At 45.4% G+C, this 11518-nt stretch overlaps 1 protein-coding gene across 1 annotated transcript; it reads right to left on the bottom strand.

Moving 5' to 3' along the window:
* Positions 1–2473: 2473 nt before the first annotated feature.
* On the bottom strand, positions 2474–6815 carry LOC137517904 (E3 ubiquitin/ISG15 ligase TRIM25-like). The gene is made up of 2 exons (XM_068234982.1): positions 6716–6815; positions 2474–4131 (listed from the first exon to the last, which is right to left on the bottom strand). The coding sequence occupies exons 1-2, from the start codon at positions 6801–6803 to the stop codon at positions 2546–2548; spliced, it is 1674 nt and encodes a 557-aa protein (XP_068091083.1). The 5' UTR covers positions 6804–6815; the 3' UTR covers positions 2474–2545.
* Between the last annotated feature and the right edge of the window lie 4703 nt (positions 6816–11518).

The raw sequence follows: 11518 nt of genomic DNA, 5'->3' as shown, positions 1-11518 counted from the left end.
ATACAGATTCTCTTTAATGGGTTTGTTTGAATTTTAGCTTGTGGTCAATTAGAGGCCTTACCTAATTTTCTGTTGCTTGTGACGGACCCCATGGCCAGAGAAAGACGATTACTACCTGTAATTTTAACCCTTAAATGTAAAAAGATGTGGTAAAATGAACGGTTTTTTTAATAATGAACAATATTTTTTAGCATGCATTTTACATTTATCGAGCTGACCTGGGTGTTAAAAAGAATGTTCAGTTCACTTAAAGCGGACCTGAACTCAGAACTTCCTCTCTGCTCTAAAATATGAGCAACAGCATACTGTAATAACCTGTAAAAAAATGTTTCTTTGATACAGCTGATGCAAAGCCTGCAATAAATCTGCAATGTGTCTACTCTCTGCTTTTATGCAAGCAGACGTAGGGTTAATATCCTGTCTTCACAAATTAGCTGCTCTGCCGAGGCAGCTAGCTGACATCTGAGAGATCAAATTACACTAGTGATTAGTCACAGATGAGGGGGATTTAGACATGCAAAATTTTCTAAATACATACAGGGTGCATTTTTCCATGTTTTCCATCTGTCCTGTGCAAGAGTTCGGGTCCACTTTAAAAAGTACTTGACTCATTTCAGTCAAAGGCATTTATACTTACCTGGAGCTTCCTCCAGCCCCCTGTAGGCTATGGGCTCCCTCGGTGTCTCTCCGGTCTCATCCATTTTCCCGCAGTCAGCTTCAGTTAAGTCTCAGACTGCACCACTTGGGGCTACTGCACATGTGTGTCTGTGGCCGCTCTCCTCCTTGGTTGCTCTCCAGTGGATGGGAGTGTTCTGCACCTGCACAGTTACAAGCCTTAACTAACTGCACAGGCACAGAATGCTCCTAGCTATGGGAGCATGACCAAGAAGGTGAGCTGCAATAGCTGCGCATGCGCCATAGTCCCTGACTACTGGGACTGACAGCAGGAGAAAGGAGGGGCCCGGGAAGACACCAAGGTAGCCCCCGGTCTACAGGAGGCTGGAGGAAACAATAGGCAAGTATAAATCCCATTAATTGAAACATCTCAGGTTTACACTTATTTACACTATATTTGGAGTACGGTTGCCATGATAAGACTGCCTACAAACTCCCATCCTGCTGTAGGAGTAATTAGCTGCACAGAGCAGGAGTCAGTGTTATTCATGTCCAACACCTGGACTAATCCAGGAGCAAACTGTGACTGACACTTTCTGATAGGAACGCTGTGGAAAAACTTTTTATAGGCACATAAATACAAAGTAGCTGACAGTGTTTGCCATTACTTACAATACATAAAGGTGAATTAAAAGTATTGAGGTTTTCTCAGCAAATAATAAAATCTCCCCTGAGGCTGCCATACATGATACAATCTGATTGTTGGATGGAGTGATCAGATTAATGATATGATTGAATTTATATAAAATGTAAATATTCTGCTAACTGACAGAAGATCTTTTCATTGATCCTTTTCTCTCCAGAGAATCAGCTGAGACAAAGCTGGTTACCTGTGAGAGATGCTAATAACATTGCCAGATATGTCTGCACAGAAATGGGCCTCAGTCACCTACCTGCAATAAAGTGTACCCAAGCTGAAGCTCAAGTACACAAAATCAGATACTTACCTAAAAAGAGAGGGAAGCCTCAGGATCGTGTTGAGGCGTCCCTCTCTATTCTGCTGTCCCCCATCGCTGAGCGACGCCCCCCAGAAAATTAGCAACAAGGCATTGTCGCTTATCACATCGGGGCAGCACAACACCTCTTCCTAGTTCAACTGTGCACAATAGCCAACTGAGCCTGCATGCGCAGAAGCACAGAGCCCCGGGATCCATGCTACTGCGCATGCACGGGCTTGCACTTGAACTAGGAAGAGGAGCTGCACGGCCCTGATATGCCTAGTCACTAATCTTCTGGTTGGCGGCGCTCAGCAACATGGGGGCTTGTTAGAAACGTTAGAAGCCTCATTAGGTGAGTGCAGATTTTTAACCCGAGCTTCAGCTCGGGCTTGCTGCAATAAGAACTTTCTGTGCTGTCTCCTAGCAACTCATCACATACCATTCACCAACTGACACCCTCCATAGTTACAGGGGAACTCCAGGCTAAAGGTTTTCTAGTTTTGCTCAGCAAGGAGAAGGGTTAGACACTGGCAGGCTGTTATTGTAGTCTGTGTCCCTATTGTGCAGATGATCCCCTTACTTCCTGTCATGTGACAGCAGCAGAGAGGCAGGGGAAGTCCAGAAATGTATGGTTGTCATGGGAACAGGTGATAAATCTCCAATGGTAACACTTGTTTCAGTGATGTCTGAGGTGGGAATTTGCTCTAACTTCCTGAGAGGTCTGTAACACAGGAAGTGGTGAGAAACCCCTCTCTTTGGGCTCACAGACAGCAATAATAATAGGAGAAAATAGAAAAGTTCTTGTTACCTCACAAGTCAAAACAAAAAGATAAATAGTCAGGAGATATGGCAAGCAGCAGTATAGTCTGTATTTAATTCTACATTTTAATAAATGGACAAAGTTTATTTTAGCAACCCTGAATTATATTATCTCACATCTCCTGGTTGCTTCTCTTCCCACATATCTTTATAGAACCTTCCTCCACCAGTAATGCAGCATGGAGGGGCTCAGTGAAGTTTGCAGTGAAGGTGTGGAGGTGTCTGATCGGGTCACACAGATCATAAAAGGACAGCCGCCCGGCCTCATAATCCAGATATATCCTGACTCTATTACTGGAGACATCGTCAGGTAACTCGATAACTTTCTTGTCATGTCCCACATAACACTGATTAATATACCTGAGCAAACACCAGGACTTGTTATTACCTCCAATCAGTGACTCCTCCCCTCTCCTGGCTATACTGGGGTAACACATTCCTACACGGCACCCCTCTGATTTACTGACATCCACTTCCCAGTAATGTCGCCCTGAGGAGAAACTCTGTCTGCTTATCACTTGAGCGTATCTCTGAGATCTCTTTGGTGTTTGTGGGTAATTCTGGCCGATATGTGACCTGGATACAATTTTCATGTCATCTGATACATGGAGATAATAATGAGCTGTGTTTATATCCAGTAATAGGTCTGTAGCTTCCTGTATGATGCAGCCTCCAGTTATCCCGGCTATTATATCAGATAACCCTGTGTATAATGTGTGTGAGATGAGAGCCACATCCAGATCTCGCCCATCATGTCTCTCTCTGTCCTCCTTATCCCCCTCCTCAGTGTCACACAAGTCACCTGTGTGTGATTCCTGTAAGACAGTCAGTGGGTCAGTCATGTTACACAGCTCCTCAATGTGACACATCTTCCTGGACAGCTCGGCCTTCTTTATTTCCAGCTGCTGAATGAAAACAGACAATGGCAGAGAAAGCTCCTCCTCCTGCTTGGAGACCTCTCTCAGGACTCTCTTCTCCAGGTCGTCCAACTGGCTCCTGAGGTCTCTAAACAGGGCAGTGACTCTCTCTGTTACACCAGATGACTTTTCATGGACTTTTCTTTTGTTCTCTTGCAGACTCTGGACTTCTTTCTCAGTCTTCTCTGTCTTACTGATCACTTCCTGCAGATCATTTCTCAGTTTCTGCTTCTTCTTCTCGGAGGCCTCATCCAGCATCTGAACCTTGTGTCCCTGGTGGTCTCCGGCCAAACTGCAGGACACACAGATACAGGCGGAGTCCACAGTGCAGTAATATTTATACAGTTCTCTATGGACGGAGCATTTCCTGTTCTCCAGGGAAGTGGTGGGGTCACACAAGACGTGTTCTGGTGACTTGCTGTGGACTCTCAGGTGATTGTAACACAGAGAAGCGTCACAATGCAGACAGGACATAACAGCCGGTACAGGAGAGTGAATACAGTAAGTACAGAAGACTCCAGTCCCTTCCTGATCTGGCTGAGCAGAGCGGAAACTCTCCACAATGTTACACAATGTTATGTTCCTCTGCAGTGCCGGCCGTTCCTGAAACTCTTCTCTGCATTCAGGACAGGAATAAACTCCAGCCCCCTCCTGTGTATCCAACACCTGATCTATACAGAGCCGGCAGAAGTTGTGTCCACATCTCAGGGTCACAGGATCTGTATAAATGCTCAGACAGATGGAACAGTCCAGCTCCTTCCTCAGATCAGCAGACGCCATTCCTGACAGCAGAGGAGAGAAATGAAAGTGAAAGTCTCAGAAAGCAGAGGAGGGTGTTTCACAATGTACATTTAAGAAAGGTGAAGTTAATTTAGGGTGCGAATTTACCAATTTTATAGGCACAAAAATGGAATTGCCTTAGTTGAGCTCCTTCCATCAGAAAGATATTTTAACCACTTCAGCCTAACTGGACGAAATTTCTCGTCCAGTTAGGCTGCGCGCGCTCCCGCGGGTCCCCCCCCCCCCCCCCCGGGGGATCCCTTTCACTGATCGGACCCCCCTGGAGAAAAGCAGACAGCGTCTCTCCAGACGCTGCAGCTTTTCTGCGTTCCAAAAAGTTCCCCTGCTTCAATCTTCTTCCTGGGAGCGAGCTCGATCGCTCCCAGGACTATTTGACTGTGGCCATATTGTGGCCAAATAGTAAATCTACACCCACATACATTTTACATTACACAAATACACCTTTTTACATTAAAAAAATAACAGTTTACCTCCCACACCAAAAATTACCCACATACAATTTTTTATAAAAAAAAAAAAAAAAATTACAATAATATAAAAAAATAAAATAAATATATAATAAATAGTTACCTAAGGGTCTGAACTTTATAAATATGCATGTCAAAGGAGTGTATTAATATTTTTTTAAAAAATTATGGGCTTGTAAATTGTGATGGACGCAAATTGAAAAATTGCACCTTTACTTCCAAATAAAATATCAGCGCCATACATTGTGATAGGGACATAATTTAAATGGTGTAATAAGCAGGACAAATTGGCAAATAAAGTACATGGGTTTTAATTATGGTAGCATGTATGAATTTCAAACTATAATGGCCAAAAGCTGAGAAATAATGATTTTTTCTCATTTTCTTAATATTCTTGTTAAAATTGATTTAGAATAAATTAATTTTCAGCAAAATGTATCACCCACAGAAAGCCTAATTGGTGGCGGAAAAAACAAGATATAGATCCATTCATTGTGCCGAGTAGTGATAAAGTTATTGGCAAATGAATGGGAGGTGAAAGTTGCTCAGATGCAAAAAAATTTCAACCCTGTGGGCTGAAGTGGTTAAAATCTGCATACACACAAATAGACTGGAAAACAGCCTTTTCCTATCTGCCATAAACTTGTTAACCACCCTGCAACCATCTAACGCAGAGTGGCTATCTCGTTTCCCAGTCGCACCAGGTAGTGTGACCTCGCGAGAGCTGAGATTTGCTGGAAACGAGCACTCCCTGCAGTAAACAGAACGGGGCCGTTGCGATCAGCCTGCCAGCCGAGAGCCTGTTTTCCTATTTTTCTGAGTTGCATTTTATTTAAAGAGACTCTGTAACAAACAAAAAAAAAAAAAAAAAACATCCCCTGGGGGGTACTCACCTCAGTAAGGGGAAGGCTCTGGATCCTAATGAGGCTTCCCCCATCCTCCGGTGTCCCACACGGAACGCACAGGCGATAATTGTCGGGTTGTGCAATATTTACCTTTCCAGGCTCCAGCGGGGGCGCTGTTGCAGCTCTTCTGACGGAGATAGACGAAAATAGCGATCTCCGATCGGGTCCGCTCTACTGGGCAGGCGACTTGCGACTGCGCAGTAGAGCAGGCCAATGGAGATCGGCTATTTTCGCCTATCTCCGTGCGGAGAGCCGAAACTGCGCCTGCACTGGAGGTAAATATTTACATCCCCGCTGTTCCGGGAGGATTTTCTCCACCGCCGTGGGACACAGGATGGGGGAAGCCTCGATAGGATCCAGAGGCTTCCCCCTCCCGAGGTGAGTACCCCCTGGGGGGGGGGGGTACACACAGCATGCAGCGCACACAGCACTGCACACACACACACACACACACACCATGCAGCGCACACACGCACCACGCAGCGCACACACACTCACACCATGCAACACACACAGCACTGTACACACACCATGCAGCACACACACACACACACACACACACACACACACACACACACACACACACTGTATACACACACACACCATGCAGCACACACAGCTCTGTACACACACCATGCAGCACACACACTGTATACACACACACCATGCAGCACACACAGCTCTGTACACACACCATGCAGCACACACACTGTATACACACACACACACACCATGCAGCACACACAGCTCTGTACACACACCATGCAGCACACACACTGTATACACACACACACACACCATGCAGCACACACAGCTCTGTACACACACCATGCAGCACACACAGCTCTGTACACACACCATGCAGCACACACTGTATACACACACACACACCATGCAGCACACACAGCTCTGTACACACACCATGCAGCACACACACTGTATACACACACCCTATGCAGCACACACAGCTCTGTACACACACCATGCAGCACACACACTGTATACACACACCCTATGCAGCACACACAGCTCTGTACACACACCATGCAGCACACACACTGTATACACACACACACACCATGCAGCACACACACTGTATACACACACCCTATGCAGTACACACACCATGCAGCACACACACTGTATACACACACACACCATGCAGCACAGAGGTCTCCCCTCCCAGCACTTACTCAGGGTGATGGTCTCTGGCTGCTGCCCAGCACTGGCCTCTCCTCCAGCACACGTGCTACACACAGCAACACCGAGCATCCCATTCATATATCCCGCGGGAGGAGGGGCCTGGTCACATGACTGGGTGATGGGCGTGTCCTCAGTGCGGAGGGGTGTGGCCTCCTCTCCATAGCTAGGAAGGCAGTGCTGGGCTACGGGAACATGGCCGCCGCTGCTGATTAGAGCAGAGCAGGCAGCTTGTTCTCTAGTGGCAGCTGCGCAGCATGCAAATGACCCCTGTGACGTCATGCCAGACCGCGCTTGCCGATCTACCCAGGAGGAGGATCCTGTGGCAGAATGAGAGGATGATCTGCTAGTGATGTCTGCATTACTGCTGGATGTATCCTCTGTGATGGGAACAGCTCCTGGCGTGGAGACAAATCATTCTGTCCTCCTGCTGCCTGTATAGTTGTAATATAGCTTCTAGTGTGGTTTTGAGTATACATTCTTCATGGATGGTATGTGTGACAAGGGACATGGCTGGGGGATGGGGTAAAATGAGGGCACCAGTGTCTGGCGCTCTGGGATCTGCCATGGGTGAGGAGGTAATTTAGGCGTCAGAGACTCTGGCTATTGGATGAGTGGGAATTGCAGCGGATATTCATTTCAATTAATCATGGAATCAGTAAGCGCTTCTCCAAAGATGTCACTGCGATGAAATTCTATGGAAATAGGTGCATAAGACCATCAGGAGAATCCCCCATCAGGTGTGAACTCACCGGATCAGAAGACCACCAAGGCCAAGTCACGCATCTGGGGTATTGGCCACCCCACAGCCTCTCTGGCAAGCCTCTCTCCACACGCCCAGGTCTCCCAGATGGATAACACTGTCAGTATGACAAAACAAGGCTCCTCATCGCGTAAAAGTCCAAATATTGTTTATTGCACATCTCAAGAATAAAAATCCATAATGTCCATAGGACACAGCAACGGTCACTTACAGGTTAGCTCTATGTGAGCCAATGGGGGGTGCGCTGGGCAAAACCATATGTTGTATACAATGGCCTCCTGTCGCTATCCCCTATCCTGTATGATAGACCCACCAAAAGTATAAAATGTTTAAAAGCAGCAGCTGCGTGTGAACTCCAGCCGCGTCCGACTGGCAACACACGCTTCACGTCACGCCGTAGCTCCGCCCAACGTTTCGTTGCTACGGCAACTCATCAGGGGCACGGAGCTATGGCCATTGGCGTTCTAAGTAGTGAATAGGTGGGAGGTCCTGCACACCCCAACCAATGGGCAACCGGCCCGTCAGCGCCTGCGCATATCTTCACAATGGCTCACTCAATGAGCACCTTCTGCGCCGCGCTAGTGGCCGCTCTATTACGGCTATCAAAAGGCCAGCCCTGCGCCTGTATCCTGTCAAAGCCCACATAGTGGGTGAATGTACTGCAGCGCAATAAAACCGCCAAGGCGGCTAAAGGGTGAAACAACGTTATGTAATTGCCCACTGCATACCCCATACATTACAGTTTCAGCAATTTCCACCTTAACACATAATCTAATAAAAATAAATAAAAATAGAAATAAAAATAAATATTAAAAATTAAGAATAAACAGTTCCAACAATCAAAAAGGGGGGTAATGAGAAATACCATCAATACAGTATGATCCCCAAATTCCCATACAATTACATACTCATTTCGAAACAATAATGTTTCAAGTACAGGAATAGTAGTATATAATGATAACCACAGAGGATGTTTATATCAATTAGATTCTCTTAAAATAGGATACCCAAATGATGGAACAAATGCTCAGTTAACTGTTATTGATAAAACAGTTTAGATCAATGTCCACATTATGGCCCCCAGGGACCAAAGTGTTGAGCTTATGTATCCACTGTGTTTCTTTCTGGGAAATAGTTCTCTCTTTATTGCAACCTCTCCATCCTGGCACAAGCTTTTCTAATCCACACATCTTAAGCGATTTAATATTACATCCATGATATTCCCCCACATGTTTAGACAAATTATGTTGTTTAAAACCTTTTCCTGAATTATAAATATGCTCCCCCCATCTCTTGTATATAGCTCTAGTGGTGCGGCCTACATATTGGAGGCCGCAATCACACCAGACCATATACACAGCGCAGACAGTACGACAGGTGATAAACCCCTTAATTTTAAAGGATCTTCCAGATACCAGTGACCTGACCTCCTTGATTCTTACTGTTAACCCCTCCTCACAAGCCCTACATGTTCTGCAGGGGTAAAACCCATCTTGCTGCCAGGGGTTAGACAGCTGTTTAGGTGGATTCACACAGCTAGGTGCGAGGTGATCCTTTAAATTACGAGCCCTACGGTATAAAAATTATAATCCCAGATAATCATCCTCCCAATCAGGATCCAGCTAGCATTGAAAATAGAGGAGGCGCCATCCCCAAAAAACCACAACCCAACCTGCCCGGTACACCCCGGGGGGGGGGAGGAGGATCCTTCAGGGTCACCCAGGCCCCATGCAACCAAATGGCAATATAATATATAGACCTAGGAGAGGCCCCCCATATATGCCTAATCATTATGATCATCCCCTAGGCAGTACCCGACCTAGACCAGGGCCTCGTCACCCAAAGCCCAGACCGCTTAAATCCACCTATAATGGTCATTATAGGCCTCAGACTGGGAGGTATGGTTTCAATCGTCCATCATATGACATACCTGTACAATCACCTCGACCCCAGGAAGGTAGCAAATATGCTGTCCCGGTTCACAATAGGTATGAACCTATTGGTAATACTGAGAGAGACCATTTTCCATGGGATTACCCCAAACCCAGGTACAGATACGAACAGGATGGGGGAGTGGGGGATACACCCCGAAACACTGTGAAAAGAAGAGCAGAAGAGGATGTAGAGGGGGGCGACGGGAAGCGCACAAAAAGCTGGTAGGCCAGGGTATTTTTAATATCAGTGGAGTGACCCTTACTAAACCTCAACTTACTTTAATTGACCGTGGTCTTAAGTATGCTCCTCCCACTAATCTTAATAAATTTGAAACCTATATTGATGTACATAAATTTACTAGAAAACTTAATATCAAGAAGTATTTTTTAAAGAAAGAAGGACCCTCCAATAGGTTTAATCCGCCACAGAGCTATAGACACACCAATTTACGTAATAGGTCTGTTTTCAACCCTCCTGACTATGACACTGCTAGTACCATTGAAAGCTTTAAAAATATGGTTTTGAATGATCTTGATAGGATCAAAATCCCACGGAGTGATAGACAGATAAATGACCTTGTCAAAGACCTGCTGGATGACAAACAGCTTGTAGTTCGCCCAGCGGACAAAGGGGGGGGTGTTGCCATCATGAGTCGGGAACAGTATACGGCTGAGTTGAACAGGCTTGTGGGAGACAATAATACGTATTTGAAACTTAGAGGTGACCCTACTAGGATGTTTTTGGGAGAACTTAGAGACATCCTTAAGCAGGGGCTGGATAGAGGATTCATGAATGATAAAGAATATGATTATCTTATACCTTCAGCCCCTAAAATTCCGGTCATATACCAAACCCCTAAATTACATAAAGATGCTACTCATCCCCCTGGGCGTCCAATTATTAGTGGCATGGGGTCCATCACTCATCGATTAGGTGAGTATTTGGACGACATGCTACAATCTGCTGTAAAGCATATCCCACATTTATTACGAGACACTAAGCATACTTTGCAGATTATTGAGCACATTAGTGTTACTGATGGAACATTATTGGGCACTGCCGATGTGTCCTCTTTATATACGTGTATTCCTCACGAGCCTGGGATATGGGCAGTGAGACAATACCTTGAGAAAACTGAAATGAAACCAGAGCAATGTGACTTTATCGTGCAGCTTCTAGAATATGCTTTGAAACATAATTACTTCTGGCATGAAGGTAGTTATTATGTGCAGAAGAGGGGCTGTGCGATGGGGGCTGGGTATGCCCCCAGTTTTGCGAATATTTTTATGGCAGTATGGGAAGAGGCCATGCTACTTAAACCTGAATCGGCTAAGGTTAGACAATGGTCCAGATTTATCGATGATTTATTCATATTGTGGGAGGGGACAGAGTTAGAATTTAAATCGTATATTGAGATGCTTAATATCAATGACTTGAACATTGAATTAAATGCTGTGTGTAGTCTACAATCAATTGTCTTTTTAGACTTGGAAATCTATAAACATGGTTCTGAATTATGGTCTAGGACCCATTTTAAGGCAACTGATAGGAATGCCTACATCCCTAAAGGGAGTTGCCATCACCCGCAATGGATGAGGGCTATCCCTAGAGGGCAGTTCTTGCGATTGAGAAGGAACTGCTCTACACTTGATGATTATAACCAACAATCAACCATGCTGGCCAATAGATTCCGGGAAAAGGGGTATTCCGCGGTTGAGATTGAGAAAACCAGAAGGGATGTAGCTATATTGGAGAGGCCTGCTACTTTTATTTCTAAACCTCAAGGTTCCAATAATATGTTTGATTTTGGTTTCCTAACAGGTTTTAGTAAGCAACACAAAAAAATGGAGGGCATTATTAAGAAACATTGGGAGTTACTTAAAGCTGACCCTGTCTTGAAGAGGGTGATACCAGAAAAACCTAAATTTTTATACCGTAGGGCTCGTAATTTAAAGGATCACCTCGCACCTAGCTGTGTGAATCCACCTAAACAGCTGTCTAACCCCTGGCAGCAAGATGGGTTTTACCCCTGCAGAACATGTAGGGCTTGTGAGGAGGGGTTAACAGTAAGAATCAAGGAGGTCAGGTCACTGGTATC

The sequence above is a fragment of the Hyperolius riggenbachi genome, chromosome 5 (assembly GCF_040937935.1).
Source record: "Hyperolius riggenbachi isolate aHypRig1 chromosome 5, aHypRig1.pri, whole genome shotgun sequence".
Classification (NCBI taxonomy): Eukaryota; Metazoa; Chordata; class Amphibia; order Anura; family Hyperoliidae; genus Hyperolius; species Hyperolius riggenbachi.
The sequence above is the reverse complement of the archived record's forward strand: the minus strand, read 5'-3'. Positions and strand labels throughout refer to the sequence as shown.